This window comes from Beta vulgaris, chromosome 9, assembly GCF_026745355.1.
Source record: "Beta vulgaris subsp. vulgaris cultivar EL10 chromosome 9, EL10.2, whole genome shotgun sequence".
NCBI lineage: Eukaryota > Viridiplantae > Streptophyta > Magnoliopsida > Caryophyllales > Amaranthaceae > Beta > Beta vulgaris.
In genome coordinates, this window is record NC_079210.1 from 52,362,770 (window position 1) to 52,382,976 (window position 20,207).

The window sequence follows — 20,207 nt, forward strand, 5'->3', positions numbered from 1 at the left end:
ATTACCACATTTGATCATGAAATTGAAGACACTCATCTCCTGAGTCATGAGCATGCCATTATGAAAGAAAATGACAACAACAATTAGCGACTCATTTTTGTATGACCTTTGCAAAACAAATGCGACTGGTTGACTTTTACAATATTCACATGTCTTATTTTGACTCTAATTTTTTTGATTAGATAGAAAAAGAATGTTTGACTTTTTCCTTCTTGAAGCATAAAGATATTTACCAAAATAAAGAATCAAATTTAAAAATAGAATTGAAGGAAGTATTTCTTATTTCTAAAGCCAGCATAATTAGGAAACCCAACAAATAAACATAATTAGAAAATCTAATTAAATTAAATAGTTGAAGACATTATTTTAAACACTTAACATATTTATTTTTTTAATTACAGCATTTTGCTATTTAGGGATTTTTTTAAAAAATTAGGGACATTTGACGCTTTTTCTTTATATGGCAGATTGACTACTATCTCTCTCATTCTTTCTTCTCGTCTTCTCTACCCTTTTTCTCACTTTTTCATTACTTCTACGATCTTTTTTCTCTATCTTTTGCACTTCTCCATTTTTCATATGCAAATGCAAATATTCCAATAAAAAAAAGAGCGAGAAAAAGTATAATAAATTAACTTTTTTTTTCGGATATTTATAGCTTACGCATAGTAAGATTTTGTAACGAAAACTAGCAAACATAATCTTGAGAGTAAACATAATCTTGAGAGTAGACTTTCACATCTCAAATTCCTAGTGCATATTCCACTTAAAAAAATTCCTTTCTTTTTCTTATTAAAAACACAACATGATCAATAAAATAAGTGCAAAAAAACCAAACCAAATAAAAAATCAAAAAAATGAGAAGGATAAAGAAATAAAGAAAAATGAAGATGAAGTCTCTAACCCTTGTTGTCTGTAACCCTCAATTACAGTATACAACTGTCTTTCTCTCTCTATATTCAGCTTTCCATCTCTAAAAGTTGACGCAATTATCACGCACAATTTTCGAATTTCCATCTTTAAATTTCCTTCCTACAATTTGATGAACAGATAAGAAGAGTGAGAGTAAACAATTGCGCACAAATTCAACTACTTTTCGCCGAGATCGGAAACTTGGATCTTCCAAAATTGTTAAGGTTTGGTTACGAGTAATTTCAATACAATTTTTATGATTGAAAACTATATATTTGAGCTAGAATTTACAATTTGATTAGTGTATTTCTTTACATTGGGAAAAAGCTAGTTTAAATTCAGATTTTGAGGGTTTTAGTTGAACTCAGTGAAGTTCGTTACTGAAATAAATCTGTTTATATCATCGAATGCGTTTTTTCTGCTGAAATATGTGTGTATGTGTGCATTTTATTGGTGTGCTGATGTTTAGTAGATAAATGTGAAGTGAAGTGGTGAAATTCTATTGGTGTTTCATCAATGGAGGTCATTAAATTGTTAAGTGGTTGATTACCACCTTGTGCCGTTGTGAGCTATTCGTGTGGTCTCGCATCGAGCTAGTATTTGTTTGTGCGTGCTTATTTAGAATATGAGGTTGATTATCATTTTTTGCTAGTATAGATAGGGTTAGAAAGGAAGCAATTCTAATGGTAATGGAGTGAACTTTTGTTTTGGAAGTACGGCTTTGATATGCTATATTCACATCGATGAGCTTTACTTACGAATGAGAGTGTGTTCTGTTCAACTGAATTTGACTAATATGAACTTCTTGGATTGTATTGTTGTTGTAAATAGAAGTATAGTTATAGGAACTCATTAACCTTTTGATTTTTTATTAGAAATAACTAATAAGTTCCTTATAAGTTGAGATGCATTATACCTGAATCTTAGGTGTGACCTCTAAAACAGAAATCCGACTGTGATTATAGAACCATGTTGTGCGTTGAGTATTTAGGATTATCAGTAGCCTTAAGATGATAGTCACTTCATGGATCATAGAAAAATGCACATGAAAATTTTGTTAGATTAAAGCTAACAAGCCCTATAATGTGTTGCCAAACCTTGCAAAACTCGATTTTTTTGCTTTGCATGCCATAGTGTTCATGTATGTGAGAGGGAGAAGGAAGAGTGAGATACATCCTATCTCTTACAAGTAATTGGTGGTAAAACTTCCGAGCTGTATGCTATAATCTCAATAATTGACTTGACAGCCCTGCTATATAAGTTGTGTATTTTCCCTATAGAACAAATGTGTAACGATGGTTGCAGTAACTATCTCTTAGGATGAAGATATAGCATATCTCAGGTGTTACATCATTTAATCATAGCTGCTTTGATTAACTAATTTTAAATTCCCAACTTCGTTATTATAATAAATTTATTCAATAAGCTGTATTAGGAAGTATACTCTTTAACACATCTCTTGCTATATGTGAAGAAGTAAGACTGGAACTTTTGTAAGTAGCTAAAAGTACGAGTCCGTAATTCTGTATGTGAGAGGCAATGGTATGGTGAGTTTGGATAGGCATCTATCTGTAAGATGCAAGATTGGCATCTATGATCTAACACCTCCAATTGGTACTTGTGCAACAGATTTTTGTAATTCCTTGATGTAGATATCACTTAGTTCCATATGTTGTGAAACTTTGTGGACTGTAAAATTAGAGAGACCTTGCTACATGTTTAGGAAAACCATTTGGGGCTCTTCTACTGTTAGTCTATTAGATATGAATTCATTGTTTCATCTCCTCAAATTTTTTCATACAAGAAAAAGATTTCATTTACTAATCATGTAATTATTATTTTGATGTGCAGGTAATTACTGCACCTTGAATATGGCGAATCCAAAAGGGTCTGCTAACATCAGAAATCTGATGCAGAATGGGAAGAACTCCCTACTTCCCCCCAAAAGTCCATTTCCCAGTATTACTCCAGCTTACCCTGATTATGGACCCAACACCTGTTTGGGATCAAAATCTGCCTTAAGGTGTAGAGATGGAAATTCATATCATCAAAGAACGTCATCAGAGAGCGTTATAGAGGAGCAACCTTCTTGGCTAGATGAACTTCTAAATGAGCCAGAGACCCCTGTACGAAGAGGTCATCGCCGTTCATCAAGTGATTCTTTTGCTTATTCTGATGCTGCCAATATGTCTAACATGGATTATATGGTGCCACTTGATGAAACCAAGTTCAAATCTATGGTGTCATCTTCATTATGGGGATCACAAAACTTTGACCTTAGCAAAGAAACTCTACAAGGGTCTTTCCATCATGACAGTAACTTTTATGGGAAACTTAGGAATAGGTCATTGGAATTGAAATTGGCTCCATCAAATCATACTAATGGGTTGCGTTCATCGAGGGATAAAGCTGTTACGCAAAGTGCAGGAGCATCTGCTGCTGCTCTTGAACTGGATTCAGTCCCGTCTACTGCAGCTGAAAAGCTAGACCAAAGTGAATCTGGTTCTCATGATCCCAAAAGTTTCTTTGAGAAGAAAGATGGTTCGCATGCCAAAACTCCATCGGAAAATGATACAAAGCGTGCTAAGCAGTGAGTCTCCATCTTTCTTCCTTTTTAATTATGGTTATTGCCTACATTTATCGATTGCTATCCTATTTAACTATCTTTAGCATCTCTGTTTTGTTTTTGTTTTCGCTTCTGGTTTATAATTAACCCGGTATATCTCTTCCCTTGCCCTTAATTTCAAAGGATAGAGGGGAAAGAAAGGAAAATAGGAGTAGCATTGAACTATGCATCTGCTCATACTTACATCTAGTCTTTGAATCTTTGTAACAAGTTGACTATCGTCCTTCCAGATTGCCATCATGTTTGTATTAATTTATCCTTACGCCTTTTTCTTATGAATGTGTTTTACCTTCAATTTCTCACATCATTGTGTAGTTGAAAATCAGTAAAACTTTCTATTTGCCATCTGGGTGGTCTCTAAGTTTGAATGATCATAGTGTTGATTTACATCTCCTATTAAGGCTGATCTCTTATCTTGATATGTGCTTTGTCTAAGATTCTTTTCCTGTGCTACATTGTATGTATGTCATCCCCACCCTGAAAAAGAAAAGAAAGGCTGTATTGATTGCTATAAACAATGCGTCTGACCTTTAGTGATGGTGAATCTTTTGCTTGTCCTGATGTAAAGAACTAACTTACAATAGTGTGATTGCTGCGTCACTTTTCACGAGGAAAAATTGGTTTGTCTATCTTTTTTGGCTCAAAACTCAAAACTGAAGAGAGACAAGGTTGCTTTTATTTGTATTAGATTTTGATATATACATTGAGCACCATACAATGTCACAGTACTGAGGAAATATACTGTTAAGGAAGTGCTTCAATATTTTAAGCTTGCCTTCGCGATGCAAGTGTATTGATTTTCTTGTTATCAACTATATTTTTTTTTTTTTTGGTGTTTGCTCCCGGTTCACCCTTCGGGTTACATCCGGACCGAGGACAAGTTCGGGGTGGTTAGGTTACATTCCTCTTCCAAGGGTGTTGCGGGGATTTGAACACGGGTCCGTCCTACCAAAGCCAGTCCCCATCACCACTGGGCCAACACTTACTTGGTTATGAATCACTAGTCAACCCCATCCTGTTGTGAAGGATTTGGAGTTATTGTCATTATCATTTGTATTCATATTACATGATAAAGTGATACTAATTGAAGCTTCTTCCTACATAAATCATCCCTTTGAGCGAGTTAATGGTCCTTATGCCATGATGGTGATATGATTGTTTTTTGTCTAGCAAGTTGAGTAGATGTTTGCTAGCTGCCAATGTAATCAAGTGAAATATTAACAACCAGAACTATCCCTGAACTTTACGTAATTTAGGCAATTTGCTCAACGATCAAGGGTGCGGAAGCTTCAGTACATAGCTGAGCTGGAAAGGAGTGTACAGTCGCTACAGGCAAGTTTTTGTTTAGTTGATCTTCTCCCTTCTTCTTTTACCCTCTTTTGCAATTAAGGAAAGGGAAGGGTCAGGATCAGCGTTTCTTATATTATCATGTCTAATTTGACAGGCAGAAGGATCTGAAGTTTCAGCTGAGCTTGAGTTTCTCAATCAACAGAACCTGATCCTAAGCATGGAGAACAAAGCTCTGAAACAGCGTTTGGAAAGCTTGGCCCAGGAGAAGCTCATTAAATATTGTAAGTGTCTGTAATTCGTCTTGTCAACTATGATGAAGATACAATAAGCTGCTTTTAAAATGAGGTATTGGATGTTGACACTTAGATTTGAGAACATGATTTATATTTAACATAACTTGTAACTGATAAGTTTGATGCGTGTTTACTAGGAAAGTTTCTCTCATTGCTTTCCTCTTTTTATATGTTGCATTCGGACAGAGATGATTTATATTTTGAATTAGAGGATCCTCGAGCGCAAGGTGAAAACATCATGCTGAATGATGTACATTACTCGATTTCGAGCCTTACCCTCTTGTTAACGATATTGACCCACTCAGTGTCTCTTGTTAAAATCAAGAAAGAAACAAAAAACTTCCTGCTTGAACCTAATTTATGTGCACAAAGCCTTCTCTTGATTTCCCAACCTGTTGCACTGCCCCCTCTTGACTGGTTGGTGTCCCAGATAAAACATTGTGTGTGTGGTGTTGGGGGGGGGGGACTTAAACTTAGATACTATTCCAGTGCCTGTTGTGTCGTGTGCCCCTTACATATTGTGGATCTGAGATACTACAGTATGTTGTCACATTGTACATATCTGGTTTGTGGTTGATGTGTCTTTTATGATTTAAAATTGGCCTGGCAAAATTTTACTTGGCATCAACTCGATGAATTTGGGTTTAAACTTAGACACTAATCCAGTGCGTGTTGTGTCGTGTGCCCCTTACATATTGTGGATCGGAGATACTACAGTATGTTGTCACATTGTACATATCTGATTTGTGGTTGATGTGTCTTTTATGATTCAAAATTGGCCCGGCAAAATTTGACTTGGCATCAACTCGTTGAATTTGGGTTTGGAACAAGAAATTATGACCCAAACCCCTCGAAATAATTGGAAAAAAGCATTTCAAAGCCTACGTCACAAATCTGATTGGACCATTTTGGTTGAGTGACCAACTATATACTTTTAAAAATTTCCCATAGATAATCCTAGCAACGAAAATACGCGTGTCTATACATCCCTAATGCACCCTAATACTCCCAAATTCCACCTCCTCTGTCTCTAATCACTGCTGTACTGAGATTTATCATCACCATTTTTATTCCCTAAAATGCCGAGGATATGATCATATGTGAGTAAGTGAGTGATACGTAATCGTTTGTATTTCTATTTGAAGTTGAAACCTTCGGATAAAGTTATCCTATGCTTTTGTGCCTTAATGTTCAAGTATGATATTAGTTTTTAGATTGTCACCAATATTGTTACCTTGTATTTAGTCAATTTGAGATAGTCATATTACTCCAAGATCATCTATCTTAGTTATTACTATTATTTGTGCATTTGTATTAGATTATGTACTTCTTATGTGCCAAATTAGTTGGAACACTTCCCTTTCTTGGAAGTTTTATATTATTTGTAACATCCAACATTACTTTATTTGGTAATGGGTTCTCTCTATCCCTCTCCTCTTCACATGTACTGTTGAACCCCCCCCCCCCCAATTTTGCAACTAATATGGAACGAAGAGTATTTTCTTACCGAAAATTTACATAGGAAAGAACAATATAACTTTTAATAGCAATATAACCTGAAGCTGATCATTATGTGTCATGGGAAAGGTCGACCAGATAAGCAAATGACTTGACCTCTAAATAACCTGACCCAACCAAGCATTTTGCCAGATCCAGCTCAAAATCGAAAAGTTGATAATGCCATTGACATCTGCTTTGGCTTTTGACAAGGCCTTTCATTCTGAATCAGAATTGTTGCTAGATTTTGTAATCCCATTTAGTACTTGAGTTCCTCATTTCTGTCGGTAAATCTATAATTTAGAATAGCCTTTATTAAGAAATCTGCCGCTAAACATACATGCTGTTGTCGAATCATGTGCTGTTCTGTTAAATGCCATCTTGTATGGCTTATAAAATCCTATAAATCTCTGCAGTTCTTAGCTTCTATTTGTAATCAAGCCTAAAGATTGATTATGTAAAAAGGGCATCACTTTTGTTGCTGTGCCATGGATCTACTGCAGTTGATGGATTAAGCTGGCTTATGACTTTTTTTTGGTGACTTGGATATATTATAAATACCACTGAAGATAGTTAATTTTGGTTCCAGTGGAGCATGAAGTTTTGGAAAGAGAGATAGGGCGACTTCGTGCCTTGTACCAACAGCAGCAGCAGCAGTCGCAGCTGCAACCGCAACCGCATCAGCGGCCATCATCTAGCCACAGACGGACAAATAGCAGAGATCTCGATGCGCAGTTTGCAAATCTCGGTTTAAAGCACAAGGAAACTAGTTCAGGGGCTGACCCGTTTAGCGGTCCAGTCGGTATTTGAATTTGGGATTATCAAGGAGGAATTTGTCTGTACTCTGTGTCCTTCGATCACAGTTGCCACGCTGGTCAAACTGTCGTATCTGCTGCAGGATTCATCCCTTTTGAATTGAGGTGGACTTCAGCTCGGATAACCTAATTTCTTCTTTCAGTTTCTGTTTCCATTGAATTATTATTGTTGTGCACCTGGTGGTCAATACTACTAGAATGGAAGGAAATTCTTTTTTCCAGGTAGATGTCTTGCCTGAGGTGGTTAACGGAAGGGTATTTGTCTGGTGTGATGTAGCAAATCACTAATTTAAGATTTTCTTTATCCCATTATTTTGCCTTTTGCGCATAGCAATTGTCAGATGTAGAACCCTGCAGAAAAGCAGGAGTGAATATGGGATGTTGTAGGAATATGTATTCCAGGTTACTTGTAATGCCTCATTAGTGAAGCAGCTTTCTGTAATGAGCATTTTTCACCGACAGTTGTGCCTCGTTTTTTCAGATGTAAATTGGTTAATGTGCAGTGACGTAGTTTCTGTTTGAGTCGTGGTTGTGGACTTGTGTCTCCCCGTCTCCCTTCCTGGATTTGACTTTTGTTTATCCCATTGTACTGGTTGCCCACTTTCCTCAAAGCATCTACTGTCTCGTCACGAGCAGAAGATTTGAAGCTGGGTAATATCGATCTGCTTATGGCTACAGTCTGAATAGTCCTGTAAATGTCCAATTTGGATTTTGTAGCTAATCTACATCCGAGTTTATGTCGTTCATTTTAGTTACTGTCACTCCTAAATGGCTTTGGTTCCTGTAATTCCGATAGGCGTGTAAGGATGGATCCCCCTGTCATGGGGCTAGAATTAGATTGGTTTTCTTTGTCCTCGAGGTTCTGACCCATTTAATGTTGGAACTGTATATGGTATTAGTGGTGGTTTTGTTGAACACAACGTATCACTCATCTAGTTTGATTTCTTAAGAAATGAAAAGTAGCTTCGTTGATCATTGAAAATTATCTTTCTACAAAAAGCTTCACCTATTTTACGGAACTATATGAGAAACTTTTTCCATTTTTTGGAACTATATGAGAAACTTTTTCCATTTTTTTGGAAGTCATTCTTGTGTTTTTGCCAACCAAACGACTCTACATCTTTACCAACTCGATACTTGAAAAGAAGATCAATCCTCGTCAAAAAGAAAAGAAAAAGGGAACCAAACTGAAGCCACTGGAGTCTATACATAAGAGACGATAAAATTTCAGCACCACCATTCTCACCCATCATAATCTTCCAAATATTTATTGCTCAATAAAGAAGATGGAAGATGTATACAGTAAGAAGCTTCAATTGCACTATCAAGGTATTCACTCTACACAAAAGTTAAGATCTTTGTAACTGACTTCACATCTCATGATGAATGCGATCTATGGTCATTGACAATTTGAACATATACATATGGAGTATACATATATATATTGAAGTTGCAATGTGGATGATTAAGAGCCAAGTAGCTTCTTCCACCTGGCATATCCTAAAATGAGGATAAAAATCAGAAAAGAGAAGGCAGTGCCACCTCCAACAACGTAGCCAAATACACCATTCGTCTTATACAGGCTACACGGTATGTTCATGCCAAAAGCTCCTGCTATTAGGGTATCAATTGCTATAGCGAATGACGCAATCGTAAGATTGAGCTGCAGTTGAATAAGTTCATTACGCTGATTGTCAAGTTGGATGTTAACATAATCTTCCGTGTCATCAATATACTCCCTCACCTGCAACAAACATCGTTATCAAAGCGCTTAGTTGAATATCACAACTACACCACCACCAAGACTTACCAAGATTCAAAATATTATGTTTCATTAAAGAGCCTATATTAAAAAAGATGTACCTATTAGAGATGTAATTGCTACATCCTGTAATGAATCCATAAAATTCCAAATACATCTAATGAAAACTCAATCACAGATATCAACACAACCACTTAGTGCAGTGTAGATACATACTGACTACAAATTCATCACACACTAGCAAATCCACTAATAGGAAACTTTGATCTACCAAAAGGAAAGGCTTAGAGGTGACCCATGCATCAACACCAGATCCATACTAGCAACAATTCAAAGGATCATTTGCGCTGCTCGCAAGTGAGCTGCATATTCCGGGCTGTTGGCTGTTAACAGTGAAAGAGAACCCCCCCCCCCCCCCCTTCTCTTCTCCAATTTTAAAAAATTGGAAAAAGCTCTTCAATAGTATTTAGAAATACAACTTGTTTTTCCATTTTCTTGAAGCACACCAGTTTGACTTATCTGGGCCTAAAAATTACCTTCTACCCCTAACAGGGTAACATGATGAGGACCTTTTCCACAACCCCAACCATCCCCGCACCCTGTGGGGTAAAAAAAAAAGAAGGATTAATTTAGAGTTTATTCAATCTCATCATATCTCATGAAGGCATATTGCCATTTTTTATATTTTAAGCGCTGTCCCCTAATGTAGAATACGTTCTGACACTCTAAGATACCAGAAAATCAATTCCCGCACAAGGGCATGAAAATTATTATGACTCCAGGAACCAAATTGCATACTTTTCACAAAATTTTTTTGGTCAGTGAGCGAGCAAAAATCATATACACTCTTCTTGTTACCTACAATACCTGTCAATATTTTGGCTTTGTGCTCTGCATGATATATTTAAGAGGAATTAGGAAAAGAATTCTAAGTCCTGAAATTTCCTATCTCCTTATCAGTTATCAGAACAGACAAGGGAATGAAAACTAATCATATTCCACATAAAACATAGTATATGTCATGATACCCCACCCTCTCTTCTCTTTCTCTCTACACAAATAATAAACACGAACACACAGAGAAGAAACAAATTAGATGAGTACCAAGATCAAGACAGCACAAAAGCAGGTTTTCAGTTTAAAAAAAAATACAATTGCAGTTGAGAATAGCACATGTCAGTCTTCCGCAGTTAAGAGCAATACTTACAGACAATATCTTGTTCCTAGTCCCATCCAACTGCATGAAATAAGCCTCCAATAACATTTCAAGATCTTCAACATCATCATCCCAATAGTTGCTGGTCATCATACTTCCACTCCGATAGGAACTGTTACGGTGAAGAGCATGTGGTGTCGCCACAATGGAATTTGAAGCAGCAGAGTTCAACAAAGCTTCAGATTGTTGATACTGGATCAACTTCCTCGTAAGATACAGATGAGCCATATCTTCGTTATCATCCAAAAGATGCTCAATTTCATCTCTGACCTAAAAGTTCAGATCATAAACCTTAGCATATATAAGTAACAAGACACTGTTTATGAGAATGCAGCATCAGAAACCTATGGAGGCTTGTCAACAAATAGATATTGATTTTGATGACTAACAAAAGGCAAACACAATATAATATCATTAAATGTAAACCTGCAAGTTTAATAGTAAGCTAAGAAAATTTGATCACTCATCATAACACAACAATAAGTGGTGTGGCCAGGCAATGTGTTGTCAGAGTACAGTGCATCAAAGACCACAAGAATTTAGAGTAAAATCTCACTACTATATGTTTATGACATGATATCAGCAAAAGTGGGAAATAGAGAAGAACAACCAGATCATGATTAGGACGAGAGGCCAAGACATCATGATGAAAGCAAAAATTCAGAAGGCTCCTCTAAAAGAGTAAACTGTTAATATCAAACCCTGAGCTTCTTAATCGCTACTAATATCTGAGGAGAAACTTCTATCTTCTGCTATGAGCTCCTCTAAAATGGAAAACCACAATCAAGCAAAACAGTGCCCTCACCATCCTCCCACCATGTCTTAGTAATTGATTTTGTTGACAGCAAAACTCAGTGAAATAATAATCACCATCACCACTACTATCTCCTTAATAATCCACCCCCAAATATCCTATCAAAGCAAACTAAAGATCCTTCCTCATTTCTAGCCCAACTCTTAAAAAGAGAAGAAAGCAAAAGAATAGATTTCTTATAATCATTCCGGCCCCGTTTCCACCAGTGTTGCCTTGCCAGCACCTTCCTACACCGACACCCGTATAAAGCCCAAATCAGAAAAGCCAATTCATCCCTCAAGAGGCCAAGACCTCCACTCACCATTGTCCCTTGACATTAATCACAAGCCTGAACCCTGTACAATTTCTAAAAGATTTAGTTACCAAGTAACACCAGAAAACAAGTGGCTGAAGTCAATGAACAAGGACACAAAGAATTCAGTGCAGCACTAGCAAAAGAAATATCATAAGCACGCTTCACCCCCCGCTACGAATGACAAGGACTCATAAGAAAGCTTTCCAAAAGCATATTAGCTATATTGGCAAAGTTAGACCAAGCTTCAGAGACAAGACTGTTACACAAACCCCCATAAATCTCTTACCATCAGCAAATAGGAAAAACAAGTCTCAAAGGAGCAAAAGCTATCCATCTAGAAGAGTAATAGAAGTACCAAAAAAGTTGTAGCCTATCAAGTCATTTCCATGAGAGAAAGAGCAATAAGCACTCAAGTTGTGAAGTTCACACCCTGGTTTCAGAGTACAACGGATGTTATAATAACATATAGGTGTAATTGTAAAGAGGTCATACTGCTGATGGAAGAAGAATGTTAATTGCCACTACTCTTCTTCCCCAAATTGAACAGCTACAAATTCCATAAAAATTACATAATACTTCATCTTCATTACTACATGACTGCTAGAAAGGATCATATAAACCTACTTTCACTCAGTTAAGAGAAAGCCCTCCAACTAGTATATTTCTAGAAGCATAATTCAAATCAATGCATACCTTTTGGACCCGGGCTAGCAAGCGAGTAAGATTACTTTTCAAACTCCTCACACGTTTCAGATTCTTGGTGCTGACATTCCGAGCTAAATCATCTAACACAGGATAGGCATGTTTCTCAAGCTCAGCCACATTGGAATCCAAATATGAACACACCACCTCTAAAGCAATTTCAAGCACCTGAAATTCAAATGGAAGCTCCTGCTGCTCGCCCTCAACAGGTTCAGGTGTACGTGCCCATTGCACCTCAGTGGGATGCTGTTTACTGTCCCTGTCATCAACATGTCCTGCTTTATTCATACCTTGGCTCTTCTGAGGAAGCTGCTGCCGAAGCTGATCTACAAAAGGAAGAACCTCCTGACGGAGAGGGTCAAGCAAAAGCACCTCTTCAGCAGTAACTATGGCCTTTATAAACTCTAGATTCACAACCATGGCTCTTTCTCTAGCTGCCAAAAGAGAAAAAAGAAAAAAGAAAAAGAAAAAGAAAAGTAGACTGAGCTTGATCCTCCTTACCATCATCCCACATAAGCAAGTTGAAAAACCAGATGCACAAACATATTTTTACAACCACAAAACACAAGTAGAATTTTAAAAAAAAACTTAAGTTGATAGCACAGTTATGAGTATTAACGAGTCAAACTGAGGCTGAGCTTATGTAAATTTGGCTAGGCTCGAAAGTGTTCTTCATAGGACTCGGCTCGAGCTTGAATATTGAGCTCAGCTTGAGCTCGATTCGAAAGCTAAAAAGCTGGGCTCAAACTCTCAGATCTACAAGGACAGCTTGAGCTAATCCGAAGGCCCAAACATCAAATCAATCACAAGGCCCAAAGTGCAAACACTTGTTCATCTCAGGCCCCACGCCCAACTGCAAGTTTAGTGAGATTGGAATTTTTCACCTGTCAAAATTTAATTATTATCCCCCTAGATACCCTCTTGATACTCTACTAATGTGGAAGTTTCATGTCTCTTGGTATTTATTTTCTTTTGACGAGTAACAAGATACTCCTACATTGCTTTCATTGCAAGAACCGAAGAAACCGAAAATATAATATGATGGAACATGTGATACTATGCCTTCATCTTCTACATATTTAATTCCATTGCATATAAAAGACCAACGGAATGGAATCTAAAAAAACCAACCAAAAAAAATATCATACCAACATCATAACATCTTCAAACAACAGAAATATATAAGAGAGAGACAAAGGAGAGCAAATAAGGCACTTAGATTATACGAGAAGATTAAGCCAAGATACCTATCAACTACAATTTCACATTTTTTTTTAGGATTTATTATCAAAAACTACATTTAACTTTCAAGTTTTTGCGAGAAAATACCTTAAAAAAATTGTTGTCCCAAACTACCTTATTTTTACCACTTTGTTGTTGACAGCTACCTTATTTCGGTTTCTAACGTTGACTTTTGTTTTTTCCGATTTTTAATGTCATGTTATATCACTTGAACTGTTCAAACCCTTTTTTAATTTTTCCCACCATAATTTCCCATTTCCCTGTGTGCACGCTCTCTCTCTCTCTCTCTTATATCTCTGTGACACTTTGTACCACCAATCCACCATTAGATTTCTCTTCTACTTAAACTAAAATTAAAACAATCACCCTCTAAGTCTCCTCGAATCTCAAGCAATTTCCACAAGGGTAATTCTGTTTTATCCACAATTTTGAACTGAAAAAACAAAAGTCAACACCGAAAAAACGGCATAAAGTAGTTGTCAACAACAAAATTGTAAAAGTAAGGTAGTTTGGGACAACAATTTTTAAGGTAGTTTCTCGCAAAAACTTAAAGGTTAAAGGTAGTTTGGGACAAAAAATCCTTTTTTATTGCTGACTACGGTTTTCCTGTTTAAAGGGGTTGGGAATGGTAGTGTTTTCGTTGTTCCCTGGGAAATCAGTATAAAATGGACCAATGAGGGTATTTTCTTTTCAAATTCAAAAAATATATTTTTGAAAAATAATACTCTCTCCCTTTGTCCCAAAATAAAATGCAACGTAAAAATATAAAATTATCCCATACACGAACATTTTATATTAGTAAATAAACATGGTCAAAGTGAGGCACATGACTAGTGCAATAGTCAAACTGATGCATCTAGTTGGGGACCGAAGGAGTAATTATATTTGAAAAACTCGAGCATGTTCACGAGCTTTCAAGCTGAACCAAGGATAGCCAGCTTGGCTTGCTAAGCTCTTGCAACAACCCACTTGAGTTGAGCTTTGATCCACACAAGCTTCAGTACTTCACAAGATTGCTCAGCTCATTTACACTCCTAAGCACGATGGTGAACCTTTAACATAGGTGTGTGTGAACCCCCCCCCCCCCCCCCCTTCCTCCTCCAAAAAAAAAGTTCACACTAAGTTATGAGTTAAGACTTAGACTGTGCCATTCGTAACTGGCATATATTTGTAAAAGATAGAATCTGCCCACAGTAAAATGTCAAAGTCCCATTGCCACAAATGTCAACATACTTGCGTGACTTACATTATTATCTTCTACTAAATACTCCATCCATCTTGAAGTGGGAAATATACACAGAATATAGTCCTGTAACCAGTCATCAAGACATAGTCAACCAATTATCTGTCATAATCCCGAAATTCCACCATATAACACACTATCAGCTAAAACCTCTTGCACTAGCTGATTAGTGAATAGGGATTACTCCCCACGTTTCCTAAACATTTGTCATCCAAACTAATGATGTATTAGATATTGCATTGGTGCGCAAGCGACACTATGTTGGCATTGAAAAACAACAAGTATCAAGGAATAAGAAAAAATAAGCTGGTGACGTCTAGGATAAGTGTATTGTAAGGTTATATACACATATTAAAGATAAGCAAGTAATATCATGGTATTCAAAATTGACAGATGATATTGCAAAAATAAAGCATTGGCCTTTTGACAGACATGGCACAAGAAAAGGAAATTGAGTAGACACTTATTTCGATATACAGGTGCAATAAACTTATTCGTCAACGCCATTTCAAACCAAATAATTATGGGACATTAAAAGTTTACAAGAAAAAAAGAAAAGCGACAAAATCCCCTTAATAAAAAAAAAGTCATATTTTCTTGCAATAACTTAGCGGTCGTTTAATTTTTAATGTAGGAAGAGTAACTTCATAGGAAGTTCCAATGCCAATGAACCTTTAATCAAATTGTTTGGTTAACTACCATAAGTGGAAATTCCCATGTGAGGTTTTACTCACTTATAAGTGCCCGCATAAGTTAATTCCTCCATTCTCTAGGACGTAGACACTATTCATCTCAATCAAACAACTTCACTAATTTCCAACCCGTACAAATCTCCACTTCCCATGACGTCAACCAAAAAAGCACTTAGATTTAGACTATCTCATTCAAAATTTCGCTCGAAATCTCCTACAATAAAAAATGTCACTTTTCTTGCAATAACTTTGCAACCGTTTAGTTGAAGGCAGGGAGTGTAACTTACACTTCATAGGAACTTCCAATGTCAATGAACCTTCAATCAGATTGTTAGTTAATTATCGAAAGTACAAATTCCTATGTGAAGTTTTATTCACTTATAAGTGCCTACATAAGTTAATTCCTCCATTCTCTAGGACGTAGCCAGCATTCATGTCAACCAAACAACTTCACTATTTTCCAATCTCTAGAAATTTCACTTCCCATATTTTTCAATGTCAACCAAACAAGCACTTAAAGAGCTAGATTGTCTCATTCAAAACTTCGCTTTTTCATCGAGATTACAAAAGTTTAGGTAAAGTACATATTGCTCAAATACTAGCACAAATCATCAAAAACAGAAAAATTCAGTTAATCAACAAAAAAAAAAAAGCAAGAATGAAAAAAGGAGAAAAACAACACCAAAGTTCAAATTGCTCAAATACTAGCACAAAATATCAAAAACATAAAAAAATGCAATTAATCAACCAAAAAAAGCAAGAATGAAAACGAGAAAAACAACACTAAAGTTCTAATTGCTCAAATACTAGCACGAATCATCAAAAACATAAAAAAAATTCAATTAATCAACAAAAAAAGCAAGAATGAAAACGAGAAAAACAACACTAAAGTTCAAATTGCTCAAATACTAGCACAAATTATAAAAAACATAAAAATTTCAATTAATCAACAAAAACAAAAGCAAGCACGAAAAGAAGAAAAACAATACCAAGAATATTAGAAGATTGAGAGAAAACAGGGCCAAGAATCCTCAAATCCCTCGCCGGAATACCAACACGTTTAATAATCGCACTTTTATCCCACTCAATCAATTCCGACTGTCCAAATTTATCGAATTTCATCCACAATCTCGCTCCTCCCATCTTCTTCTTCCCTTTACTCGCAGAAGTTCCCGCAACATCGTCGTTTTTCGTCGTCGGAACTATTTCTATCGCCGAATTTTCCGGCGGAACAACTTTCCGATTATTCCGGCGACGAGAAATTGTCCGGCGGAAGGACAAAGGGTTCTTCCCCATTCTCTCTCCTCAATAAATTAGGACTCCAGTTTTTGACGTGAGAGAGACGGAGAGACGGAGAGAGGAGGGAATCTCTCTCCTTTGACTGTGATATTTGACTTTGTGAATATTGCGTTTTCTGGGGTTGTGCCTCCGCTTGGTCGGCCATCAACTCCTTCAAATCCACCGAATTTTTTTGTCCTTCTGCATTATGGATCGGATTTATGCTCGATACTTTCACTACTACTACTGCTAGTTGAGTTGACTTACCCTTTTATAAGAATTTTTTCTTTTTTTGGGAGTGGACCCACCCACCTTTGGTTTTAAAAGAAGGGTTGAAAATTTTAAAAAAAATTTCCAACTAATTTGGGTGGATTTGGTGATCAACTCACGAAATTGCGACATTTGGCGTATTCATTGTTCAGCAATTTCATTTGACGTCATATGTATCACACTTATTAAATGTCATGTCACTTTTTAAAAAAATAAATAGAGTTTCAAATTAATAGAAATACACGTATACGTACATACAGTTGAGAATAAGATCAAATATAGTTAGGCTTACAATGAAAAACTAGAGTATAGTAAATCGATTATTTAATATATAATTCGAAAAATTATAGTTTTTGCATCATTGAAAAGTATTTTAAAAAAAATACTTTAAAACAAGATCCATTTATAGTATATTTACATTTTATATTAAAGTAACTTAAAAAAAGAAATATTTTCTACACTATGTATTGAAGTTACAAAATGCAATTAAAATTAGGACTTTAATTAGAATTAGGGTTTCTCTACAAAACCTATTAATGTTAGAATTAGGATATTCAAAGTTATTACATTATAACTTTTGTTAGGGTATGTCGGACAAAAGATACGGTCAAATAGGGTATCTGAAAATTTCAAAGTCGACATATTCTCCATGTATAAAACGGACGTTTGCCTGCGTTCTAATACTAGTATAAGAATAAAATAAAGTTTGATCATAATTGGTGATAGAGATTGCGAATTTCCAATGGTTACAGAACATTAATAATTTTGGTGTTTATACTAGTAGTTTGGTATACATATGGTAAATAGTGTTAAAAGCAGATAAGAAAATTAGGTTACCGAGCATGATTTGATTTATTGGTAAAGGTTTAATGTTAATTCATTCTATCAAACCCACTATTAGATGCACGACGAAATGCTATTATTTTATACATCGGAAAGTAAGTTTTATTAGTGACTAGCAAATTATGCACGCGATGTATGCTTTGTTTTTTTTTTCAAACATAAATTATAGCCTTTCTTGGCAAAAACAGGGATAAAAATTTGAACATTAGACTTTTTTGACTAAATTTCGTATGTTGAGCCTCTACCATTTAACGCTTCTTTTATTAATTATTTTACTTTTTCTTTATTTTATGTTATTAAAATTAAACTTGATTAACAATAAAATAATTAAAGTAAATTTGTTTATAATTTCTTATGTTATAGCCTTCAATTTTGATTGTTTTAAGGCTCCTCCGGACCCGGTCATATTTTTCGCTGAAAACCTTCGTATGGGGTGAGGAACGACTTATAATGCATTCCGGGTGCTTCGCACATCTGAATTTCCCCATAATGCCACCAAACGACCAATTTATTATTTTGTCGTGCAGTCACTGAATGGCACCGAGACGGTCGTAAAAGTTGTTCTTATGCCCATTCAAAGTCGTGGAAGTCCCTCATAAACCATCCTATGTCCCCTCGAGGCATCACACGACATTCGGTGCACGGGTCTCGAGAACGTCTAAAATCGTGACTTATAGCCTTCAATTTTGACTCTTTTAGGCCTTTTCCGGGGCCCGGTCATATTTTTCGCGGAAAGCTTTCATATGGCTTCCGGCACAATTTATAATGCATCCCAGAAGTTAGGCACCATCTGAATAAAATGCCACGAAACGACCAAATTTTTATTTTGTCGTGTAAGCAAGAAATGATCCCGAAACGGTCGCAAAAGTTGTTCTTATGTCCGTTTAAAGTCGTGGAAGTTCGATATACACCATCCCATATCCCTTCGAGGCATCCCACGACATTCAGTACACGAGTCCTGTGGACGTCTAAAACCTTGACTTATAGCCTTGAATTTTGACCGTTTTAAGGCTCCTCCGGGCTCGATCATATTTGTTGTCGAAAACCTTAAAATGTGGCGTGACACGACTTATAATACATCCCGGGTGCTTCTCACCATCTGAATTGCCCCAGAATGCCATCAAACCACCCATTTATGATTTTGTGTTGCAACCACATAATGGCATTGAAAGAGTCGTAAAAGTTGTTCTTATGGTCGTTCAAAGTCGTGGAAGTCCGAAATATACTGTCCCATGTCCCCTCGAGATATCCCACAATATTATGTGCACGGGTCCCGGGAACGTCTAAAACCGTGACTTATAGCCTTCAATTTTGACCGTTTTAAGGCTCTTTCGGGCCCGGTCATATTTTTCGCCAAAAACCTTCCTAGGGGGTGCGGCACAACTCATAATGCATCCCGGGTGCGCATCTGAATTGCCCCAAAATGCCGTCAAACCGCCCATTTTTTATTTTGTGGAGCAACCACGGAATGGCCCAAAACGGTCGTAAAAGTTGTACTTATACCCGTTCAAAGTCGTGGATGTCCTTAATATATCGTCTCATATCCCCTCAAGGCATCTCACGTCATTCGGTGCACGGGTACCGGGGACGTCTAAAACTGTGACTTATAACCTTCAATTTTAACCGTTTCAGGGCTCCTCCGGGCCCCGTCATATTTTTTGTCGAAAACCTTTCTATGAGGTGCGACAAGACTTATAATACATCTCAGGTACTTCGGACCATCTGGATTGTTCCAGAATGCACCAAATGACCAATTTATTATTTCGTCCTCTTGCTACTCAATGGTACCGAAACGGTAGTAAAAGTTTTTCTTAGGCCCGTTCAAAGCCGTGGAAGTCCTTAATATACCATCATATGTCTCCTCGAGGCATCCCATGACATTCGGTGTACGGGTCCCGGGGACGTCTAAAACTGTGACTTATAACCTTCTATTTTGACCGTTTTAGGGCTCCTCCGGGGCCGGTCATATTTTTCGCCAAAAACCTTCCTATGGAGTGTGGAACGACTTATAATTCATCGCGGGTGATTCGCACAATATGAATTGCCCTAGAATGCCACGAAACGACCAATTTATTATTTTGTCGTGTAGGCAAGGAATGGCACCGAAACGGCCGTAAAAGTTGTTCTTGTTCCCTTTCAAAGTCGTAAAAGTCCTTAATATACCATCTTATGTCCCCTCGAGGCATCCCATTGCATTCGGTGCACGGGTCCCCATGACGTCTATAACCGTGACTTAGCCTTCAATTTTGACCGTTTTAGGGCTCCTCCGGGGCCGGTCATATTTTTCGCCAAAAACCTTCCTATGAAGTGCGGCACGACTTATAATATATCTTGGGTACTTCGCACCATCTGAATTGCCCCAAAATGCCGCCAAATGACCAATTTATTATTTTGTCCTCCTGCCACTAAATGGCACT

The 20,207-nt window shown here is 36.8% G+C and overlaps 2 protein-coding genes across 4 annotated transcripts; one reads left to right on the forward strand and one right to left on the reverse strand.

The window, feature by feature from the left end:
* Positions 1 to 790: 790 nt before the first annotated feature.
* On the forward strand, positions 791 to 7,955 carry LOC104904696 (hypothetical protein). Its single transcript, XM_057391847.1, has 5 exons — positions 791 to 1,136; positions 2,764 to 3,502; positions 4,795 to 4,874; positions 4,987 to 5,109; positions 7,208 to 7,955. Exons 2-5 carry the CDS (start codon positions 2,784 to 2,786, stop codon positions 7,426 to 7,428), a joined length of 1,143 nt encoding a protein of 380 aa, XP_057247830.1. The 5' UTR covers positions 791 to 1,136; positions 2,764 to 2,783; the 3' UTR covers positions 7,429 to 7,955.
* A 657-nt stretch (positions 7,956 to 8,612) lies between these two features.
* On the reverse strand, positions 8,613 to 16,924 carry LOC104904697 (magnesium transporter MRS2-4). 3 transcript variants are annotated; one of them, XM_048635940.2, is made up of 5 exons: positions 16,389 to 16,924; positions 12,214 to 12,656; positions 10,403 to 10,681; positions 9,732 to 9,794; positions 9,011 to 9,177 (listed from the first exon to the last, which is right to left on the reverse strand). In XM_048635940.2, the coding sequence occupies exons 1-4, from the start codon at positions 16,693 to 16,695 to the stop codon at positions 9,741 to 9,743; spliced, it is 1,083 nt and encodes a 360-aa protein (XP_048491897.1). In that variant the 5' UTR covers positions 16,696 to 16,924; the 3' UTR covers positions 9,011 to 9,177; positions 9,732 to 9,740. The 3 variants fall into 3 exon arrangements, with proteins under 3 accessions (XP_048491896.1, XP_010691352.2, XP_048491897.1); XM_048635939.1 differs by lacking the exon at positions 9,732 to 9,794 and having other exon boundaries at positions 8,613 to 9,177; positions 12,214 to 12,548; XM_010693050.3 differs by lacking the exon at positions 9,732 to 9,794 and having other exon boundaries at positions 8,613 to 9,177; positions 16,389 to 16,923.
* Positions 16,925 to 20,207: the final 3,283 nt, after the last annotated feature.